This window comes from Mus caroli, chromosome 13 (genome assembly GCF_900094665.2).
Source record: "Mus caroli chromosome 13, CAROLI_EIJ_v1.1, whole genome shotgun sequence".
NCBI classification, from domain to species: domain Eukaryota; kingdom Metazoa; phylum Chordata; class Mammalia; order Rodentia; family Muridae; genus Mus; species Mus caroli.
The window spans coordinates 72465053-72489634 of NC_034582.1; the positions used below are offsets into that span (position 1 = coordinate 72465053).

The 24582-nt window shown below is 38.1% G+C and overlaps 1 protein-coding gene across 8 annotated transcripts in view; it reads left to right on the forward strand.

The window, feature by feature from the left end:
- Positions 1 to 24582, forward strand: part of Fam172a (family with sequence similarity 172 member A) — a 432511-nt gene that overhangs the window by 199406 nt on the left and 208523 nt on the right. The window contains exon 8 of one of the 8 annotated variants that reach the window (XM_029468405.1): positions 17490 to 17667. The exons of the other annotated variants lie outside the window; for them this stretch is intronic. Within the exon in view, the coding sequence (XP_029324265.1) occupies positions 17490 to 17615 (126 nt within the window). The 3' untranslated portion in view covers positions 17616 to 17667. Of the gene's footprint in view, positions 1 to 17489; positions 17668 to 24582 lie in introns of those variants that run through there. 8 annotated transcript variants of the gene reach the window in all.

The following is a 24582-nucleotide window of genomic DNA, read 5'->3' on the forward strand; positions in this document are numbered from 1 at the left end:
TCACTGTCCTCCGGCTGGGAGGGTGCCGGATGTCTCTTCTTTCCTGGTACAGTCTATTTGGAGTTCTTCAGGCCTCTTGTATGTTCATTGACATCTTCTTTTAGGTTAGGGAAGTTTTCTTCTATAATTTTTTTGAAGATATTTACTGGCCCTTTAAGTTGAAATTCTTCCTTCTCATCTATACCTATTATCCTTAGATTTGTTCATCTCATTCTGTCCTGGATTTCCTGGATGTTTTGAGTTAGGATTTTTTGCATTTTGCATTTTCTTTGATTATTGTGCCAATGTTTTCTATGGAATCTTCTGCACCTGAGACTTTCTCTTCCATCTCTTGTATTCTGTTGCTGATGCTTGCATCTATGGCTCCTGATTTCTTTCCTAGGATTTCTATCTCCAGAGTTGTCTCCCTTTGTCATTTCTTTTTTGTTTCTACTTCCATTTTTAGATCCTGGGTGATTTTGTTTAATTTCTTCACCTGATTGGTTGTGTTTTCCTCTAATTCTCTAAGGGATTTTAGTGTTTCTTTTTTAAGGGCTTCTACCTATTTACCTGTGTTCTCCTGTAATTCTTTAAGCGATTTTTGTGATTCCTCTTTAAGGACTTCTACTTGTTTAGCTGTGTTCTCCTGTATTTATTTAAGGAATTTATTAATGTTCTTCTCGAAATCCTCTTCTAGCTTCTTGAGATATGATTTTTAAATCCGAATCTTGCTTTTCCTTTGTTTTGGTATATTCCAGACTCTCTCTGTTGGGAGTACTGGGTTCTGATATTGACAAGTAGTATTGGTTTCTGTTGGTAAAATTTTTGTTTTGTGCAGACATTGAAGAAATTCAAATGATCATTAGTTACATCAAAACTCTGTATTGCAAAAAAAAAAAAAAGGAGAAATTTAATGAAATGGGTGATTTTCTAGGCAGATACCACTTACTGAAGTTAAATCAAAATCAGGTAAACCATCTAATCAGTCCTATAACCCCAAAGGAAATAGAAATATTCATTAAAATTCTCCCAACCAAAGAAAGCCAGATGCTTTAAATGCAGAATTCTTTCAGATTGTCAAAGAATTAATACCAATATTGCTCAAACTATTCCAAATAATAGAAATAGAAGGAAAGCTGCCAAACTCATTCTATGAGGCTACAGTCACCCTGACATCTAAACTACATAAAGACTCAACAAAGAATGAGAACTTCGGACCAGTATCTCTTATGAACATTGATGCAAAAATACTCAATAAAAGACAAACTAAGTCCAGGAATACATCAAAAACATCATTCACTATGATCATGTAGGCTTCATCCCAGGAATTCAGGGATGGTTCACTATATGGAAATCCATCTAAGTAACCCAACACATAAACAAACTGAAAGCAAAGAAATCACATCATCATCTAAGTAGCTGCTGGAAAGCCTTTGACAAAATCTAGTGCCCCTTTATGCTAAAAATTAATCTTATATTAAAAATGAAATCTGGGATAGTGTGTGCTATTCAATACAACATGCCTACAATTCTTTCATCTCCTTCCCTGCAATATTCCCTTGGCAAGAACTGTAGCAGAGCTCTTTCCCGGGGTTATCTTTAAATCCTAAAAGCTCAAACATTATTCATTCAACTAAAGACTTTTTATTTCTATGGGTTATAATTTCTGGTGGTATTATAGTTTGGATATGAAGTATCTTCCCTCAAAAAGCTTATGTGTTAGGATGAAATTAACCTGGTGACATAATTTGTGAGGTTTTCAGGAGACTTGTTGAGTTGTAACCTAACTTGAGGAAGCAAGTAATTAAAGATTGGACCCCTTGCAGTTGACTTGCTTCTGACTTCTTCATGTCCTGATTTCTTCTGCTCTCCTATACCATATGCTCCAACTACCATGGGATTCTGAACAAGCACCCAGGGTAAGATGGATATGGGGTGAGTCTACTGAAACAGGAGCTTGAATAAAGATTTTTTTTCGAGTACTAAGAAGAAAATTCATAGCACTAAGTGTCCTGGTAAAGAAACTTGAGAGATCTTACATTAGAAACTTAACAGCACACCTGAGAGTTCAAGAACAAAAAGAAGTAAACACATCCAAGAAGAGTTGACAGCAGGAAATAGTCAAATTCACAGCTGAAATCAACCAAATATAAATAAAGAGAACAATACAAAGAATCAATGCAACCAAAAACTGAGAGAATCAACAAGATAGATAAACCACTAGCCAAACTAACTTAAGGGTCCAGAGGCAGTATTCAAATTAACAAAATCAGAAATGAAAAGGGAGATATAACAACAGAAATGGAGGAAATTTTAAAAAATCATCAGATCCTACTACAAAAGCCTATACTCAGCAAAACTGGAAATTCTAGATGAAATGAATCATTTTCTAGACAGGTACCACATACCAAAGTTATATCAAGAACAGGTAAACTATCTAAACAAGACCATATCCCATAAGGAAATAGAAGTCATTAAAAACCTCCCAACCAAAAAAGGCCCAATGCCCAGACAGATTTAGTGCTGATTTCTACCAGACCTTCAAAGAAGACCTAATACCAATATTGCTCAAACTATTCCATAAACTAGAAACAGAAGGAATGCTACTTAATTCATTCTATGAAACCAAAATAACCTTGATACCTAAACCATACAAGGACCCAACCAAAAAAGAGAACTTCAAACCAATCTCACTTACAAATATCTATGGAAAAATAGTCAATAAAATTTTTGCAAACCAAGAACACATCAAGACTGCACTCACCACGATTAAGTAGGCTTCATCCTAGGGATGTAGCGATGGTTCAACATATGGAAATCCATCAACATAATCCACTATATAAACAAACTCAAAGACAAAAACCACATGATCATCTCATTAGATGCCGAAGAAACACTTGACAAAATCCAACACCCCTTCATGATAAAAAGTCTTAGATTAGGAACCCATATGTAAACATAGTAAAAAGCAATATACAGCAAACCAGTAGCCAACATCAAATTAAATGGAGAGAAACTTGAAGCAATTCCACTAAAATCAGGGACTAGACAAGGCTGCTCACTCTCTACCGTTTCAATATGTACTTGAAGTCCTAGCCAAAGCAATTAGACAACAAAAGGAGATCAAAGGAATACAGATTGGAAAGGAAGAAGTCAAAATATCACTATTTGCAGATGATATGATAGTATACTTAAGTGACCCCAAAAATTCTACCAGAGAACTCGTAAACCTCATAAACAACTTCAGTGAAGTAGCTGGATATAAAATTAACTCAAACAAATCAGTGGCCTTTCTCTACACAAAGGATAAACAGGCTGAGAAAGAAATTAGGGAAACAACACCCTTCACAGTAGTCACAAATAATATAAAATGCCTTGGTGTGACTCTAACTAAGGAACTGAAATATCTGTGTGATAAGAACTTCGGGTCTCTGAAGAAAGAATTCGAAGAAGATCTCAGAAGATGGAAAGATCACCCATGCTCATGGATTAGCAGGATAAATAAAGTCAAAATGGCCGTCTTGACAAAAGCAATCTGCAGATTCAGTGCATTCCTCCTTAAAATTCCAACTCAATTCTTCAGAGTTAGAAAGAACAATTTGCAAATTCATCTGGAAAAACAAAAAACCTAGGATAGCAAAAACTATTCTCAATAATAAAAGAACCTCCGGTGGAATGACCATCCCTGACCTCAAGCTGTACTGTAGAGCAATTTCTTTTTTCAGTGTCAATGTTTTTATTAAGCAAGTCTTTCTCTCACTTGTTCAAAGTTATCTCAATACATTTTTAAGGCTATTGTGAAAAGTACTATTTCCTTGCTTTCTCTCCCATTATTTTAATCATTTGTATGTAGAAAAGCTAATGTGTATGGTAGTTTTTTATCCTGCTACTCTGCTGAGAGTATTTATCAACTGTAGGAATTTTCTGGTAGGATTTTTAGGATCTTTTGTGCATAAAACCATCTGAAACTTAAAATCCTTTGATTTATTTCCTATTTGAATCTACTTAATCTCCTTCAGTTGTCCTTTTTGTTTGTTTGTTTTTGTATAACAAAAATGGTGAACCTTGCCTTATGGCAGATTTTAGTGGAAATAGTTTTAATTTGTCTTCACTTAGGTTGATGTTGCCCTTGAGTTTCCTATAAATTGACTTTATTATGTTTGGGTGTGTCATGTAATTCCTTAGGGAATGTAAGCAAGCTGGGGGGAGGGACTTATGGGAAGTAAGATTAAGTTGGAAGAGACTTGAGTATTTAGGAAAGAGAATAAAGGTCACCTACTGGGGTCCTAGCCTAGTGTGACTGCTTTGGGTCTCTAGTTGAGAATGGTTTTATCTGTGATTGATATTCACGGAGAGGTTGAAAAATGAAAAGCTAAAAGTAGCAATGGGACTAATGATGGGACCCAGATTCATACCAGGAGGCTAGGTCCCAAGGTCAGATTACTTTCCAGAGTCCTAGTCTACTGAAGAAGCTAAACTTGTTAGTCATGTAGGATGTGTAAAAAGGAAAATCATAGTAAAAGCGAGAATTGAAATACCCTTTTATGACTATCAGTGAATAATTAGCAATAAAAGCTAAGTACTTAGCAACTCAATCATAAATCTCAGTGAATTATAAGAATTTGAGAATTACAATTTTTCTTTACTAAATATTACTTGGTATGGAAAGAAAAATGTTTGTTTAAATTTCTTTACATAATGTTATATAACATGATTATTTTGTTAAAAATTATAAACTAATTCTGAATTTGACACTGAAAAGTAATTATTTTGGTGTATGTTTTTTGACACATTTTCAGACTGTATTGCTTCAATTTCCAATTGTGTGGTGATATTTATTCATGGTGGTTAAAATTGCTTTGCTCAAGTGAAGCAAATTAAATGATATGGAACATTTGAAAACTCTTAAACACTTCTAATGGCCCTTATCATTTTTTTCTTTTTCTTTTTTGTCTAATTTTAGCTCATCTTTCAAATGTTCTATACTAATTTTTTCAGTTCTCTATATATTTTGGATATTAGCCCTCTGTCAGATGTTTGATTTGTAAAGATCTTTTTCCATTCTGCAGGTTGTCATTTTGTCCTACTGACAGTGTACTTTGCCTTACAGAACCTTTTCAGTTTTATGAGGTTCCATGTGTCAATTGCTGATCTTAGAGCCTGAGCCATTGGTGTTCTGTTCAACAAAATTTTTGCCTGTGCCAATATGTTTGAGTCTCTTTCCCTCTTTCCCAATTTCTCTTCTATTACATTCAGGGTATCTGGATTTTTTTTTAAGATATTTTCTTTATATACATTTCAAATGCTATCCTGAAAGTTCCCTATACCCTCCCTCTGCCCTGCTCCCCTACCCACCCNCTCCCACTTCTTGACCCTGGCATTCCCCTGTATTGGGACATATAAAGTTTGCAATACCAAGGGGCCTCTCTTGCCAGTGATGGCCAGCTAGGCCATCTTCTGCTACATATCCAGCTAGAGATACGAGCTCTGGGGGTACTGGTTAGTTTATATTGTTGTTCAACCTATAGGGTTGCAAACCCCTTCAGCTCCTTAGGTGCTTTCTCTAGCTTCTCCATTGTGGGCCCTGTGTTCCATACAATAGATGACTGTGAGCATCCACTTCTGTATTTGCCAGGCACTGGCATAGCCTCATACAAGACAGCTATAACAGGGTCCCTTCAGCAAAATCTTTCTGGCATTGTGCAATAGTATCTGGGTTTAGTGGCTGATTATGGTATGGATTCCCCGGGTGGGTAGTCTCTGGATAGTCCATCCTTTCGTCTTAGCTCCAAACTTCGTCTCTGTAACTCCTTTCGTGGGTATTTTGTTCCCTATTCTAAGGAGGAATGAAGTATCCCCCCAAGGTATCTGGTTTTATGTGGAGGTCCTTGGTCCAGTTGGACTTGACCTTTGTATAAGTGATAAAAATGGATTTATTTGCATTCTTCTACATGCTGACTGCCAGATGAACCAGCATCATTTGTTGAAAATGTTGCCTTTTTTCCACTGGAGGGTTTTGGCTTCTTTGTAAAAGATCAAGTGATCATAGGTGTGTGGGTTCATTTCTAGGTCTTCAATTCTGTTCCATTGATCTACTTGATTGTCATTGTACCAGTGCTATGCAGTCTTTATCACAACTGCTCTGTAGTACAACTTGAGGTCAGGGATGGTCATTCCACCAGATGTTCTTTTATTGTTGAGAATAGTTTTTGCTATCCTAGGTTTTTTGTTTTTCCAGATGAATTTGAGAATTGCTTTTTCTAACTCTGTGAAGAATTGAGTTGGCATTTTTATGGAAATTGCATTGAATCTGTAGATTGCTTTTGGTAAGATGGCCAATTTTACTATATGTGATGTTTTTGTATTTGCTTGGCAGAGGCATTGGGACTACTAGGTAGAGTGACCATGTTGCAGTAGATGTGTCACTGTGAGTATGGGCTTAAGACCCTCACCCTAGCTGCCTAGAAGTCAGTATTCTGTTAGCAGCCTTCACATGAAGATAGAGAACACTCAGCTCCTCCTGCATCATGCCTGCCTATGTGCTGCCCCTCTCCCACCTTGATGATGATGATGGACTGAACCTCTCAACTTGTAAGACAGCCCAATTAAATATTGTCCTGTATAAGACTTGCCTTGGTCATATCTATTCATAGCAGTAAAATCCTAACTAAGACACTATGTTAATCCTGTAAATCCATGAGCATGGGAGATCTTTCCATCTGAGGTCTTCTTTGATTTCTTTTTTTTTTTTTCCAGAGACTTGATGTTCTTGTCATACAGATCTTTCACTTGCTTGGTTAAAGTCACACCAAGATATTTTATACGATTTGTGACTAGTGTGAAGGGTGTCGTTTCCCTTATTTCTTTCTCATCCTGTTTATCCTTTGAGTAGAGGAAGGCTACTGATTTGTTTTAGTTGGTTTTATATTCACTTTGCTGAATTTGTTTATCAGCTGTAGGATCTCTCTTGAAATTTTTGCGGTTACTTATCATATCTGCAAATAGTGATATCTTTACTTTCTCCTTTCCAATTTGTACCCCTTTGATCTCCTTTTGTTGCCTAATTGATCTGGCTAGAACTTAAGAGTACTATATTGAATAGATTGGGGGATAGTAGGTAGCCTTGTCTTGCTTGTCCCTGATTTTAGTGGGATTGCTTCAAGTTTCTCTCCATTAAATTTGATGTTGGGTATTGGTTTGCTATATATTGCTTTTAATTTGTTTATTTATGGACCTTGAACTCCTGATGCCTACAGTATTTTAACACGAAGGGGTTTTGTATTTTGTCAATGATTTTTCATCATCTAATGAGATATTCATGTGGTTTTTTTTCCTTTGAGTTTGTTTATATAGTCGATTACCTTGGTGGGTATCCATATATTGAACCATCCCTGCATCCCTGGGATCAGGGAAGCCTACTGGATCATGATGAATGTTTATTTTGATGTGTTCTTGGATTTGGTTTGTGAGAGTTTTATTAAGTATTTTTGCATTGATATTCATAAAGGAAATTGGTCTGAAGTCCTCTTTCTTTGTTGGGTCTTTGTATGGTTTAGATATCAGAGTAATTGTGGTTTCATAGAATTCTGTTTCTATGTTGTGAAATACTTTGAGTAGTATTGGTATTAGTTTGGTTTTTTTTTTTTTTTTTGATGGTCTGGTCTGATAAAATTCTGCAATAAAACCACCTGGTTCTGGGTTTTTGTTGTTGTTATTGTTGTTGGGAGACTTTTCAGTACTGCTTCTATTTTCTTAGCAGAGAACCAAATATCCCTATTTTAAAAAATGGGGTACAGAGCTAAACAAAGAATTCCCAACTGAGGAATTTCAAAGGAGTGAGAAGCACCTGTAGGAGTTTTCAACATCCTTAGTTATCAGTGAACTGCGAGTTATAACGACCCTGAGATTCCACCCCACACCAGTCAGAATATCTAAGACCAAAAACTGAACTGACAGCACACGCTGGCAAGGATGTGGAGAAAGAGAAGCACTCCTCCACTGTTGGTGGGACTGCAAGCTGGTAAAACCACTTAGGAAATGGTAAAACCACTTAGGAAATCAATATGTCAGTTCCTCAGAAAATTAGAAATAGTTTCACTTGAAGACCCAACTATACCACTACCAGGCCTATATCCAAAAGATGCTACCACATACAACAAGGACTAATGTTCTCGTATATTTATAGCTTTCTGATTTATAATAGCCAGAAGCTGGAAACACCCCAGATGTCTCTCAACATAAGAATGGATACAGAAAATGTGGTGCATTTACACAATGAGTACTACACAGCTAATTAAGCAATGGATTTATAAAATTCTCAGACAAATGTATGGATTTGGAGGATATCATCCTGAGTGAGGCAACCCAATCACAAATAAACACACTTAGTCTTTACTCATAAAGCTCAGAATACCTACAATATAACCCACAAACCATATGAAGCTTAAGAAGAAGTAAGACCAAAGTGTGTATGCTTCAATCCTGCATAGAAGGGGGAACAGAATAGTCACAGTGGTAGACGGAGGGACCTAGGAATGAGAGAGGAGGTGGAGGGAAAAAAATAAAAGGAAGGGCAAGATCAGGTATTGGAAGAGACAGGAGAAAAGTACAGAGGTTTGGGAAATTAAATAGAAGTATGTAGTAGTGCGGTGTTGGGGGACTGGAGGTAGCCAATAGAAAGTCCCAAACTTGAGTGAAGCGAGAGACTCCCAGGTTCCAAGGGAGATGACTTTAGCCAAAATACCTAACAAAGGGGAGATAGAACCTGTAGAGACCACCTTCAGTAGAGAGGCATGGCCTCCAGTTGAGGGATGTGTCCACCCACACATCTCAAAGTTTTTAACCCAGAAATATTCCTGTCCAAAGGAAAGATAGGAACAAAAAATGGAACAGACACAGAAGAAAAGGCCATCCAGAGACTGCCCCACCTAGGGATTCATCCCATCTGCAGACATCAAACCCAGACACTATATTTGATGCCAAGAAGTGCTTGCTGATAGGAGTCTGGTGGTCTGGCTGTTCCCTGAGAGGTTCTACGAGCAACTGATCAATACAGATACAGATCCTCATGGCCAACCTTTGGATTGAGCCCAGGGATTCCAATGGAAGAGTTAGGGGAAGGATTGAAGGAGCTGAAGGGGATTGTAACCCCATAGGAAGAACAGTATCTACTAACTAGACTACCTAGAGCTTCCAGGGACTAAACCACCAAACAAAGAGTATACATGGAGGGAGCCATGGCTTCAGATATGTATGTACCAGAGAATGGACTTATCTGCTATCAGTGGGAGGGGAGGCCCTTCGTCCTGTGAAGTCTTGATGCCCCAGCATAGGGGAATGCTAGAGTGGTGAGGCAGGAGTTGGTGAGTGGGTGGAGGAGCACCCTCATAGAGGCAAAGAAGAGGAAGGGATTTGGGATGGGGAAGGTCTGTGGATGGGCTACCAGGAAAGGGAATATCATTTGAAATGTAAATGAATAAAATGATTAATAAAAAATGTTCTACACTAATTAACTTTACTGCCTTGTTGTTTGGTATAAATAATACAATGAATGAATAGCTGCATATAATATTGATACAGTTTTATAAGTCATAAAACATTTTATTTTTTAAAAGAAACTAGCAGTTTTAGGTTTTTCAGTTTTTCTTAGTATTTTTAGAGGTCCTTTTAATATAGATTTATATTGAGCAAAAAATCAAACCAAGCATCTTTTTTCAGAAATGGCAATGGTTAAAATAATGAACAAATTAAATTTTTATGGGAGTCTACTTAGGTCCTTACCTCATGAGATTATTATTAACTTTATTTTGACTATATTTATTAGGCAAAATGTTTTGCCTAATATTTTGTGGGTAGCAAAATTCTTAATAAGACAGATGTACTTCATTACTGATTAATAGTCACACATCTTGCGTTTGGTGCCAGGAGTTCAAATAAGAAAATGTAGACTTATGTCCCCTATCAATGTGCTTATCCACAGCTACATACTTTCTAAAGTGGGGTGGTCAATATTTCAAGTTCCACCTGATTGGATTTAGAATCACCATGGAAACACGCCTCTGCATGCATCTCTCAGAGTGTTTCTAGAGTACTTTATCTGAGAAGGGAAGCATCGCCTGGTGGGCAGGCACCAGTGTATGTGACTGGTCTTCCAGGCTGAATAAAAGGAATGTGTAAGCCAAGTGCTAACAGCATGTCTTTCTGCTTCCTGACTGGGGATGCAGTGTGACCCGCTGCTTCACATTGCTCTGGCCCTGCCTTCCTCCTTGTGATGGACTGCGCCCTGAAAGTGGGAGCCAAAGTAAGCCCATGCTTTTGAAGTCACTTTTGTCAGATAATTTGTTACGGAATTCTAAAACCAAGAATGCGTGTTTGTTGACAGATGTGATTATCTACCCATGTTCATTGAAATCCTCTGCTATGCTATATATCTTTTTAATTCACTATTACATTTAAATACAATTCATGTAATGAAAGAGAATGTCTGTAAATAAGGAAAGTTTGTAACTGTGTTGTGAAGCAGGGTTGTGGGAACTGTCTACGTTTTGTTGTTGCTTTATATGTATTAATAGATTGGATTTTATTGGAAATATGGGTGTTGAGCCAGAGAAAGGTGAGATTAAGTATATGACTAAATAAAGCACTAAACAGGTGCTTCTGTGAATATTAGTATAGCTTAGATTTTGTGGCCCAATGGACTATGTTAAATAGAACCAGTTATCCATGATATTTTTATGGTTCAGTTGCTACTTTCCTAGCTAGGTATTTCAGAAAACATTTTAAATGTTCTTTAATCAGTTAGTTCTTGAACTACTAAAATAAATATTGAAATATTTATTAAACAACTTATCACTATGCACTTTGGTTATGAAGATCAAATAATATCTGACCCTTTCCATAGAAATAGCAGAGCAGTGAAGTGTACATGGTGATGGAGGAGTACTCAGTTCTGTAGAAGCAGCACAGCAATGAAGTGTGCATGATGATGGAGGAGTACTCAGTTCTGTAGAAATAGCACAGTAGTGAAGTGTACACGATGATGGAGGAGTACTCAATCCCATGGTAAATTTGAGTGGTAGCCCAGGAGGGTTATAATCCAGGCGGTGGTGAGAGTGGAAGATCCAGGAAATGTTTCCTGGAAGGAGTGAAGCCTGAAATTCATATTAAATAAGCTACTAGAAATACAGAAAAGGCAGCAGACATTGAGGAGAGGAGGAGGAACGTAGCATTGTCAGTAAGACAATGGTTTTCATTGTATCAGTTACTGTTGAACAACACTCAACAAGATCAAATGACACATTCCAAAGTAATTTGTGAAGTTAAGGTTTTGCATTTTTCTACATACACATACTATGATGAAGTTTCCTGTCCTGCTATTCTAGCTTGACCAAGACACACAACTTCTTATCCAGTGCACCCACACTGTATGTGCTGTTTACCTGCTGGTCACATAGTAGCCAACTCTGCTATGAGACAAACTGTGGGATAGTACAGTGCTTGTGCTGCAGTAACCTGTCTGCTTTATTGATACATCCAAGTAAAAGAGAAGTGGTTTGCAATGTGGATCTACCAAGGAACGAAAGACCTATGTGTTTCTTTTAAATGGAAGGGGGAAGGTTTTTAATGGTTTCACAAATATTCTGTACCTGAAAGAAGGAAAAACTAACTCATATAGTTTACTGTCCTCTCCTTAACTGCAAAGCCACACTACATGATAAATGCTTAGTTATGACAGAAAAGGCATTAAATTAGTATAGTTCATGTGTGCATATGTGTGTGTGTGTGTGTGTGTGCACGCGTGTGCACGCGCGTGTGTGTATATATACTTCATGGTTCTGTACTATCTATTCAGGAGTTCACTTGGTATTTGAGGATGTATCTCCCAAATTGGAGTGTTTTCATAAGAAGAAATTGCACAGACAGAGAAACAAGAAATCTTTTGTGCATTTTGTTCAGGAGAAAATGACTAAACTAGAGAGGGTCCCAATTGAAATAAAATTATTAATTTACAAAATGGAAATACTTAATAGAATATGCCAGTATGCCAGCTTGCTTTCTTTCTTTCTTTCTTTCTTTCTTTCTTTCTTTCTTTCTTTCTTTCTTTCTTTCTTTCTTTCTTTCTTTCTTGGTTTTTTGAGACAGGGTTTCTCTGTGTAGTCCTGGCTTTCCTGGATCTCACTTTGTAGACCAGGCTGGCCTCGAACTCAGAAATCTGCCTGCCTCTGCCTCCCAAGTGCTGCGATTAAAAGGCGTGCGCCATCACCACCCAGCTATGCCAGTTTTCAAAACAAAAATTTACCATGATTTTTGCTTATCTACCTATTAAACATCTTGAGCCAGAATTGAAATTCAGCTGGATTATGTTCATATTAATATAAATGTTGCAAAATGCTTTTCTAACTGGTTTCATACTATGGGAGGATATGCAAGTACCTCTGGTTCCTTGCTCTCTAGTTTTTATGAAAGAGGGAGGGGTACCAGGTTGCACTGTATCCTTTAGTTACATTCTGATAGTGCCTGAGTGCTCAGCTGAAAAAATAGGTACCACTTTGCCTTTGTGTTAAACTTTCAAAGCTAAAGCTTATATTCTAGTACAGAAAGACCTCTCTCACACACTGTGTATAACTCTCTCTTTTCTTAGAGAGAAGTAAACAGAGGGTTGCATCTCATATATGTCACCTTAGTCCACAACAAGGGATTCCATCCAGGTCAAGCTTGATGAACCACTGAGGGGTGTGTGTGTGTGTGTGTGTGTGTGTGTGTGTGTTCCTTACAGAAGAAGCAAAAGTGACATTCACACAGCTGCATCACCATGAAGTCTATCCTAGCATATGTGCTATCTCATGAGAGCTAGCTCCACTAGTCTCCTAGCCAGCAATTGCTTACTGCTTATGTAATCTTGACTATATAAGTGCCATGACTTTCTGAGCTTACTGAGGCTTGTAACCCTGTATTCTCCCACCAGGAACGATTATTTCAATTCAGAGGAAATACACAAAACAAATAATTCCTTATTCTTAAGAACAAATTCAATTACTATTAACATGCTTATTTAACTTAGAGAATTTTTTTCTGAATATTGTAGATGAAAATGATTTACATAGTAGAATCTGAGGAAATATTTTGCCCAGGTAATTTCTGTAGTTAGCTAGCAGTTCTGGCAAACAATATAGTCATTTATTCCAGTTATCAAATATATATAATATTAATATTCTTCATTCTGCTATATAATCTTGAGGGGTATCACCAAGCACAAACAAACATTCCTGCTGACTTGCTAACTCCATCTATGGTTATCTGATGGTCCTCCCTAACTAGGAAGCTCTAGACACAGGTACTTCTGCTCTCCAGACACATGCTTGCTAAATAGCCAGCTCCTGTCTTAGGAAGAACTATGGGTCAGTTCTTCAGGCATTGCCTTTGTTTTCCTTAAGTGATTTTGATAAAACTAGAAACAGTTACTTGGTCTTAGTTGTTTTTGTATGCATAGAAGTACACACACACACACACACACATATATATACTATATGTAACCATATGCATATTTATGTAAGTAAAAATTACTGTCAAATTAGTTTAGGAACTTGTGATCTAAAAGACTGCACTAATTGTTGGGGAAATGACTTAAATTCCTAAAGTATCAGTGGCCTTTTCTATACAGAGGGTACAGAGGAAATAATCTTGTGAGTGCCCAGCAGGTCTTGAGGATTAAATGAATTAGAGCATATTAAGCTTTAGCAAATACAGAGCAAGCACTTGAAAATGATAGCTGCTGCTATCAGTGTTTTCATGCACTTAAAATTCTTTGAAAATCTCAGGCTTTTCTCTTTCTTATCTGTTTGAGCTGCCCTCATTTTTCACTTTGTATTTAATACACTATTAAGTTCGTGTCAACCTGAAAATAGCTAAAGAATGTAGCAAATTTATAACAATAGGGAGAGAAATCAACTATAATTATTTTTACCTTCAGGTGAAAATATGTCCACAACATTCACTGTCAAGGTTACTACTGTTCCACATCCCATACCTCCTCCATGCCTCCCTGTCTCCACAAGGATGTTGCCCCCTACACACATACCATGAGACCTCTAAACTCCCTGGGGCCTCCAGTCTCTTGAGGGTTATGTGCATCTTGTCTGACTGAAACCAGTCCTATATATGTGTTGGGGCCTCATATCAGCTGGTGGTCCAGTGTCTGAGAGATCTCGGGGGACCAGAGAATGCTGGTCCTTTTACAGGGTCGCCCTCCTCCTCAGATTCTTCCAGATTTTCCCTAATTCAACCATAGGGGTTCCCAGCTTCTGTCCATTGGTTGGGTGCAAATATCTGCCTCTAACTGCTGCTAGTTGGGTCTTTCAGAGGGCAGTCATGATAGGTCTCTTTTTGTGAGCTCTCCATAGCCTTAGTAATAGTGATATTTTATATTTTTTAATAAATGTACTCTAGAAGATTTAGGCAAATGTATTGAACTAGAAAATATCTTGAGTGAGGTAACACAGTCACAAAAGAACACATGGTATGCACATTAGCCCCAAAGCTCGGAATACCCAAGATATAATTCACAGACCACATGAAGCTCAAGAAGAAGGAAGACCAAAGTGTAGGTGCTTCGGTCATTAGAAGGGGTAATAAAATATTCATGGGAGGAAGTACAGAGACAAAGTGTAAGAGCAGAGACTCAAAGAAAGGCCATCCAGAGACTGCCCCACCTGGGGATCCATCCCATATAGAGTTACCAAAGCCAGACGCTATTGTGGATGCCAAGAGTGCTTGCTTGCCGTAGCCTGATATAGCTGTCTCCTGAGAGACTCTGGCAGAGCCTGACAGATACAGAGTTAGATGCTCGAAGCCAACCATGGGACTGAGCACAGGGTTCCCAATGGAGGAGATAGGGAAAGGCCTGAAGGAGCTAAACAGGTTTGCAACCCTATAGGATGAACAATATCAACCAACCAGTCCCAGGGATAAACCACCAACCAAAGAATACATATGGAGGAACCTATGGCTCCAGCTGTATATGTAGCAAAGGATGGCCTTATCTAGCATCATCAGTGGGGGGGAGGCCCTTTGTCCTCTGAAGGCTCGATGTCCCAGCTTAGGGGAATGCTAGAGCAGAAGCGGGAGTGGGTGGTTGGATAGGGGAGCACTCTAATAGAAGCAGGGGGAAAGCCGATGGAATCCGGAGTTTCAAATGTGGGGGTGGAATGGGAAAGGAGATAACATTTGAAATGTAAATAATGTGATAGCTAATAAAGAGGGAGGTAAGCCAATCACAAAAGAACATACACGATATGCACTCCCTGATAAGTGGATAGTAGCCTAGAAACTTAGACTAACCAAGATACAATTTACAAAACACTTGAAACTCAAGAAGTAAGACCAAAAATGTGGATACTTTGTTCCTTCTTAGAATGGGGAACAAAATACCCATGGAAGGAGTTACAGAGACAAAGTTCAGAGCTGAGACAGTAGAAAGGACCATCCAGAGATTGTCCCACCTGGGAATCCAAACCATATACAACCTCCAAACCCAGACACTATTGCAGATGCCAGCAAGATTTTGCTGACAGGACCCTGATAGAGCATTCTCTTGTGAGGCTGTGCCAGTGCCTGGCAAATACAGAAGTGGATGCTCACAGTCATCTATTGGATGGAACACAGGGCCCCTAAACAAGGAGCTAGAGAAATATACAAGGACCTCAATGGGTCAGCAACCCTATGGGAGGATCAACAATATGAACTAACCAGTACCCCACAGAACTGTGTCTCTAGCTGCATATGTAGCAGAGGATGGCCTAGTCGGCCATCAATGGGAGGAGAAGCCCTTGGTCTTGCGAAGATCATATGCCCCAATACAGGGGAATGCCAGGGCCAGGAAGTGGGTGGGTTGGGAAGCAGGGCAGGGGGAGGGTGTAAGGGGCTTTGTGGATAACATTTGAAATATAAATGAAGAAAATATCTAGTAAAAAAAGGAAGTGGAAAAGTTTCGAAAAAAAAAAAAAAAAGATTTGATGACATAGTAGGTGGAAATAGGTGACACCAAAGAATGTGGCCTAGTATGACATAAAACAGCTCTCTGTTTGTAACCTTGGTGGAGTTTGATGAAGGCGTTATTACCTCATCTTGATGAGCTCCCTAGAAAATTTTGTTCTTTTCACAGTATGTAGTTTACATTATGAACAATTTGATCTTACATTTAATTTATAGTTATATATTCCATTGTTTCATAAAGTCTGTAGATCCTTCTTTTCAATTATCAGTTTGTATCAAGTTCTGGCCTGTGGTGTTTCTTTAACTAAGCTGTGCTCCCAATCTTCTAGTTAGGCAACCACCAAAATTAAGATATGATAGAAGGTCAGTGAAAGAAATTCATATCAAAACAACTGTTCATCATGTCATTATGACAGGCTGCTGTAACAAATGTGTTTCTGTTTTAACTTAGGAAATTAATTGCTAAAAGTAATTTAATCTGACAGAGGTGGGTTGCTGAAAGGCTCCTGGAGATATCATAAAAGCGACCTTCTACTCTTGTGCTGCCAAAAGCCATTTTTAACAAGGAGCTAAGGAAACACTGCAACTTCTTTATACTTTGTTAATTAGTTATTGGTTTGAACCAACACACTTCCAAATACTGTTGGGTGAGCTAGATGCCAGCAAGGTCAGTGTGCAGCTCTTGACTTCTGACAATCCTTTAGCACAGATGAAGTTCTGAAGGCTTTTGTTCTGCTATCCCAGCATTGAGATTGCATAGTTTGCTAAAATGACCAGTCTTTTTTAATTCATATTTTCATGTTCAAATATTTTATATGCTAATAATATAATGCTTAGTCACATCTAATTCTGTGACATGGTTTCCAATCTTTGGCAGCCTTAATCTCAAATAAATACATATTCATCAAAGAAAGTATATGCATATCTCTTTAAAGAATTAGCAAGTTAGAGATTCCACAATTATTTATTGGGTATAATAGCTTCTCTTTTTTTAAATTTGATATTTCATTTTAATATTAGTTATTTTATAATTTTGCTAACAGGAGTTAAATAAATTCCTTCTAATTCTTTTTAAAATTTATATTAGTTCTTTGAAAATTTTATACAATGTGCTTTGGTAATGTCTATTACCCTCAAACACTTCTCAGACAACTTCACATTCTCTGTCCAGCCAACATTGTGTCCTTTTAAAAAAAAAAAAAAAACAAAGAAGGAAAAGAAAGAAAAGAGAAGAGAAGAGAAGAGAAGAGAAGAGAAGAGAAGAGAAGAGAAGAGAATGACCCATTAAGATCAATTAGTGATGTCAAAATATCCTGGCCTATCACTGGAACATGGTCAACATAGCAGGAACTACACTCTTAGAGAACTGTTAAACCTTCCCCCTCCCAGAAACTAATAATTTGCCAGTTGCTCCATATTAGAGGTAGGATTTCATGCCCAGATCCATTGTGCTGATTTTATTCTTTATTTCTTTTTCTTTTTTTAAATCAACTTGATGCAATCTTGAATCATCTGGCCAGAGGGAACCTCCACTGAGGAAATATCTCTGTCAGACTGACCTGAAGGCAAGTCTGTGGGACCTTTTCCTTATTAATGATTGCTGTGGGAGGGCCCAGCCCACTGTGGGCCTGTACAGCCACCTCTGAGCAGGTAGCCCTATGTTGTATAAAAAAGCAAGGTGAGAAGCCATGGATAAAGGCCAATACACAGCATTTTCCCATCATCTCTGCTTCAGTTCCTGCCTGACTTAACTCAGTGATGGACTATGACCTGAGAGTTATAAGCTAAAATTAACTTTTTTCTTCCCCAAGATGGTTTGAGTATCTTACCCCAGCAACAGAGGAGCAAAGGAGAACACTCGCACTGCTCCTGGGATTCGGTCTATTATGAATTTGCATGGGCTTTCTGCATTCCTTCCCAACCACTGTGAGTTCATATGTGCTGCCCTTCTGTAACCAGAAGACATTGCTTTTTTTTTTAATAGATATTTTCTTCATTTACATTTCATATGTTATCCCCAAAGCCCATTACACCTTCCCCCCACCCTGCTCCCCAACCCACCCACTCCTGCTTCCTGGCCCTGGCATTCCCCTGTACTGGAGCATATGATCTTCCGAAGATCAGGGGCCTCTCCTCCCATTGATGGCCGACTAGGCCATCCCCAGAAGACATTTCTTGAGCTGCTGATTCTGCATCTTATACTTTTTCTACTCCCATTTCCACAATAATCCCTGAGTCTTTGGGAAGGAGATACAGAAAAAAAAATTATTATGTATATGTGTGTGTGTGTGTGTGTATGTATGTGTGTGTGTATATATATATATATATATATATATATATATATATATATATATACATAGGTCCGCCCTGACACCTACTGTCACTCCACGGATTAAACTGATTTTCTCTTCTCAGCAAGTTCCGTTATTAACTTTTAACAAAATTAACTTTTCATTTATTCATTTTTAAAATATGACAAAATAAAATAGAATAAGATGAAATAAAAGCTATGTCATTGAATGTGGGAAAGAAAATGAACAGAGGGAAACCAGCCCAAAAGAAGGCATGAGTTCAGAGAACCACTTGTTCATACTCTCAGGTATCTTATAAAAATACTCTAAACTGGAAGCAATGATATAATCACAGACAACCTGGTGCAGATCCTTGCAGGCTGTGTCCATGCTGTTTTATTGTCTGTGAGTTCATGAGAGCTTTGCCCTTGTTGATTTTGAGGGTGTTTTCCTAGTATCCTCCATCCCCTCTAACTAGAAGAAACATATCTCAGTAGGAAAGGGAAATAGAAGAGGTAGATAGTGATTAAAGTTGGAGACAGTGGCTGGAATGGAAGGATCTAGTTGTGGGGAGAGGTAAGTAAAATTAAGGAACATTGGAGGGTTAGTATGGAATCCTAATACAGTAGAAAATATAGAAAGGCAATACTAATGAAATCTCCAAATAATGGGGCAGACTGTCCCAACTGGCAGTCTCATGTTGCCAACAAAACTTCCAGTACTGGGGTTAGGTTACATCTAACTGAATTCTTGGACAAAGGGGCCCCATTGCAATCCCCAAATTATCCAAGCTGTTGCCAAGACTATAGATTGCTCTCTACAAACTGACAGCAAGACCCCATTGCTAAAGCCAACACGTACACAAGTCACTGAACATGGAGAGGTAGAGTTGGTGCCCACATAGAGCACCAGTAACGAGTTATAGGACAGGAAGGTACTCTGCACACTGTCAAAAGAAAAACATAAACACCAAGCCAGCCACAAACCCATTATCTGTAATAGTGTATAACCCACATATATGTCAGGACACTGATAACAAAAACTTGTAAGATTATTGAACATTTAAAAAGTATTTCTCAACCATTTGTATATCATCTATTGAGAACTCTATTTAGTCTCATGCCTTCTTTTTTCTTTTTGCAATTATAATATATGAACAAAGTTTTTCCCTTTTTCTGCTTCCCAACTATACCATATACCTTTCCTTCTCTCTTTAGACTTCATGGCTCCTTTTTTAAAATAATTATTGTTACATGTATGTGTGCCTGTGTGTGTGCATGTATGTGTATTCATACATACATATATATTCCTAAATATAAACTCAGTCTGTATAATATTAATTGTATGTGTGGTTTTAGGACTGCCCATTTGGTATTAGGTAACCAATTGGTTTGTTCTTCCCTGGAGAGGATGCTTTCTCCCACTCTTAGCATTCCTTAGTGGCTTACAGTAGAGGCCTCATGGGCTCTTCTACCCATCCACTTTGGGATGTCTATTGTTGTCATCCTTGATCCGCTTGTTTGTTTAGTTCTCTTTACATCCTAGATTCTAAACGTTTGCCATATGAATTATTGCTAAAGATTTTCCCCACTGTGTCACTTACCTCTTCACTTGAGGTACAGTGTCCTTTACTATACAGAAACTTTTTAGTTTCTAGAGTTCCCACTTATTAATTCTTAATTTCAGTGCCTGTGCTATCGGGGTCCTGTTAAGAAAGTCCTTTACTGTGTCAAGGATTTCAAACACATTCCTTATTTTCTCCTCTATTAGATGCAGGGTATTGGATCTTTGGGTTTTTTTCTTTCAATTTTTTTATTAGATTTTTTTTATTGAACGCAATTAGAAATGTTATAAAATGTTTTTTGTAAAAAAAACAATATTAGAGGTTGAATTGGAGTTACACATTAAAAAAAACATTAGCTTTTAACATTATTTATCTCTTTTTTCCTTTTTTTCCTCCCCCCCTTTTTTAATTAGATATTTTCTTTATTTACATTTCAAATGTTACCCCTTTTCTAGTTTCCCCTCCAAAAATGCCCCATCCCCTCCCCACTGCCCCTGCTCCCTAACCCACTTTCCCATACTTGTTCTTGGCATTCCCCTACACTCAAGCATAGAGCCTTCACAGGACCAAGGGCCTCTCCTCCCATTGATGACCGACTAGGCCATTCTCTGGTACAAATATAGCTAGAGCCACAAGTTCCACCAGGTCTTTGCTTTGATTGGTGGTATAGTTCCAAGGAGCTCTTAGGGTACTGTTTAGTTCATATAGATGTTTCTTCTATGGGGCTTCAGTCCCCTTCAGCTCCCTGGGTATTTCTCCAGCTCCTTCACTGGGAACCTTGTGCGTCGTCCAATGGATGACTATGAGCATCCACTTCTCTATTTGCCAGGCACTGACAAAGGCCCTCAGGAAACAGCTATATCAGGCTTCTGTCAGCAGGCTCTTGTTGGAATCTGCCTAGTGTCTGCATTTGGTGGTTGTTTATGGGGTGGATCCTCAAGTGGGGCAGTCTCTGGATGGTCATTCCTTCAGGCTTTGCTCCAAACTTTGTCATTGTAACTCCATCCATGGGTATTATGTTCCCCATTCTAAGAAAGAACTAAGTATCCACACTTTGCTCTTCCTTCTTGAGTTTCATGTGTTTTGCAAATTATACTTGGGTATTCTAAGTTGCTGGATGAATGTCCCTTTATCAGTAAGTGCATATCATGTGTGTTCTTTTGTGATTGGTTTACCTCACTCAGCATGATCTACCACATGCATCCGTTTGCCTAAGAATTTCATAAATTCTTTGTTTTTAATAGCTTAGTAGTAATCTATTGTGTAAATGTACCATATTTTCTGTATCTATTTTTCTGTTAAGGGACATCTGGGTTGTTTCCAGATTCTGGCTGTTATGAATAAGGCTGCTGTGAACAAAGTGGAGCATGTGTCCTTAGTATGTGTTGGAACATCTTCTGGGTATATCCCCAGGAGTGGTATTGCCTAATCTTTCTAAGACTTTTATTATGAATGGGTGTTGGGTTTTGTCAAATGATTTCTCAGCATCTAATGAGATGATCATATGTTTTTTGTTGTTGAGTTTGTTTATATAGTGGATTACATTGATGGATTTCTGTATATTAAACCATTCCTGCATCCCTGGGATGAAGCCTACTTGATCATGTTGGATGATCGTTTTGATGTGTTCTTGAATACAGTTTGCGAGAATTTTAATGAGTATTTTTGCATTGATATTCATAAGGGAAATTGTTCTGAAGTTTTCTTTCTTTGTTGGGTCTTTGTGTTGTTTAGGTATCAGAGTAATTGTGGCTTCATACAATGAGTTGGGTAGAGTACCTTCTGTTTCTATTTTGTGAAATAGTTTGAGGAGAATTGGAATTAGATTGTCTTTGAAGGTCTGGTAGAACTCTGCACTAAACCCATCTGGTCCTGGGCTTTTTTTGGTTAGGAGAATATTAACAACTACTTCTATTCCTTTAGGGGATATGGGGTTGTTTAGATCCTTTGGATTTCCTCAGGTTCTGTTGTTATGTCTCCCTTTTCATCTCTGATTTTGTTAATTGGGATACTGTCCCTGTCCCCTCTATTTAGTCTGGCTAAGGGTTTATCTATCTTGTTGATTTTCTCAAAGAACCAGCTCCTGGTTTGGTTGATTCTTTTTATACTTCTTTTTGTTTCTACTTGGTTAATTTCAGCCCTGAGTTTGATTATTTCCTGCCATCTATTCCTCTTGGATGAATTTGTTTCCTTTTGTTCTAGAGTTTTTGGTTTGCTGTCAAGCTGCTAGCATGCTCTCTCTAGTTTCTTTTTGGCAGCACTCAGAGCTATGAGTTTTCCTTTTAAGACTGCTTTCATTGTGTCCCATAAGTTTGGGTATGTTGTGTCTTCATTTTCATTAAACTCTAAAAAGTCTTTAATTTCTTTTTTTTTTATTTCTTCCTTGACCAAGGTATCATTGAGTAGAATGTTGTTCAGCTTCCATGTCAACATTGGCTTTCTATTATTTATGTTGTTATTGAAGATCAGCCTTAGTCCATGGTGATCTGATAGAATGCATGGGATAATTTCAAAATTTTTGTATCTGCTGAGGCCAGTTTTGTGGCCAAATATATTGTCATTTTGGAGAAGTTACCATGAGGTGCTGAGGTGAAGGTATATCCTTTTGTTTTAGAATAAAACGTTCTCTAGGTATCTGTTAAATCCATTTGTTTCATAACTTCTGTTAATTTCACTGTGTCTCTGTTTAGTTTCTGTTTCAAGGATCTGTCCATTGGTGAGAGTGGGGTATTGACTCCTCAGAGTTCAGTGTCCTCTATGATCCTGTGATTCCTGGCTCCTGTGAACATGAGATTTTGGGTGTATCAGACTTCTTGGTAGTCAAGCTTCCTCTGAGATCCTGAGATCCTGGTGTGACCAATCTCCTGTTATCTTGGGATTCTGGAATCCTAAGATCCTGGGCATGTTACAGTGCCTGGAAATGGTGTCTCCTCTTAGGACCATGCTAGTACAGATCAGAAGGAAACCGGGGTCATGCAGGGGTCCCACATCCTTGTTCCTACTGTCACAGGCCTGTCACAATTGGATTGTAAGTTATGTTGTGTTCCACTCACCAGTAATCCTAAGATTGAGTGGAGAGTCCTCTGGGAACCCTGGGGCCATCTACTGAGTTCCCACCCAAGGCGACCTGGACCTGGTACCGACCTGGAGGGAATTGTGCCCCCAGCTAGGCAGGTTTTCTGCTTCCCCTGTGCTGGCTCAGGCCAGGCATGATTGGATTGGGACAGATGTTCTGTTCCACTCAGCAGTGATCCTACGATTGTGTGGAGAGTCCTCTGGGGACCAAGGGGCCATTTGCCCAGTTCGCACCCGAGGTGACCTGGAGCTAGTGCTGACCAGGGTATTGGGTCTTATCTCAGTGTCTTTGATACATTTAGAGTTGAAATTTTATGCAGAATGGAATATATGGTTTAAATTTTATTTTTCTGCATACAACTATCAGGTTTGATTAGCAACATCTCTTGACAGTGGTTACTTTTCTTCCTTATGTCAAAAATCAGATACCCCATTTTAGTCCATTCATCAGTGAGATTGCTTTTCATTCGAGCCTCATGCTCTTTCCTCCATAACAGTTCTGTACTATGACTTGAAAAATGGGATGGTGATCCCTCCATTAGATTGATAGTCATCCTCGTCCTCATCATTATTTTAGCTGTTTTAGGCCTATTGGTTTTTCATGTGAAATTTATTTTTCTTTCACTACCAATAAAGAGCTGAGTAATTTTGATGGGGATTTGCACTGAATCTATAAGTTGTTTTGGTAGAATATCCACTTTTACAATATTACTCTTACCAATCCATGAGCATGGAAGACCATTCCATCATTTTGAATCTTTAACTTCTTTTTCCCGTACTGTAAAGTTTTCTTTGTACAAGTCTTTCATTTTCTTAGTTGGAATTATTCCAAGGTTTGTTTTTATTTTAGCTATTCTGAATATTCTGATTTTCAAATATCTTCTCAGTGTGTTTGATATTTTTGTATAGGAATGATACTGCTTTCCCTGTATTAATTTGATCTGCAGCTACTTTGATGTATGATTTATTACCTTGAGGAGTTTTCCAGTATTGTCCTCAATGTCCTTATATAAAGAATTCTTAATAAGAAATCATCATTTCATGTGTAGAGTAAGATACATTGTGTTTTGTCTTTTTCTGTTTGTATCACCTTTATCTCCTCTTGTCCTATTGTTCCACCTAAGATTGGAGGTACTATGTTGAACAGGATTGGAAAAACTGGACATCCTTGTCTTGTTCCTGGTTTTGGTGGAAATGCTGGAATTTTTTCTCTAATTTCCGTGACTCTAATCTGAGTTTCCAGTACATTGCCTTTACTGTGTTAATAAGGGTGTTTGTATCTATATTCTTGCCAGGACTTTTATCATGAAGGTATGTTGTATTTTGTAAAAGATCTTTTTAGCATAATATAAGTTTACTCAAATAATTGAACTTGAAAGCTTGAAAGTTTTGGGAAAGTCTGTACTCTTTTTAAATTCCATTTCTATTTTTTTTTTTTTTGGATTAGGTAATTTTTTTCTTTTTTTTTTAAATAGGTATTTTCTTCATTTACATTTCCAGTGCTATCTCAAAAGTTCCCCATAACTTCCCACCCCACTCCCCTACCCACCCACTCCCACTTCTTGGCCCTGGCGTTCCCCTATGCTGAGGCATATAAAGTTTGCATGACCAATGGGCATCTCTTTCCACTGATGGCTAACTAGGCCATCTTCTGTTACATATGCAGCTAGAGACATGAGCTCC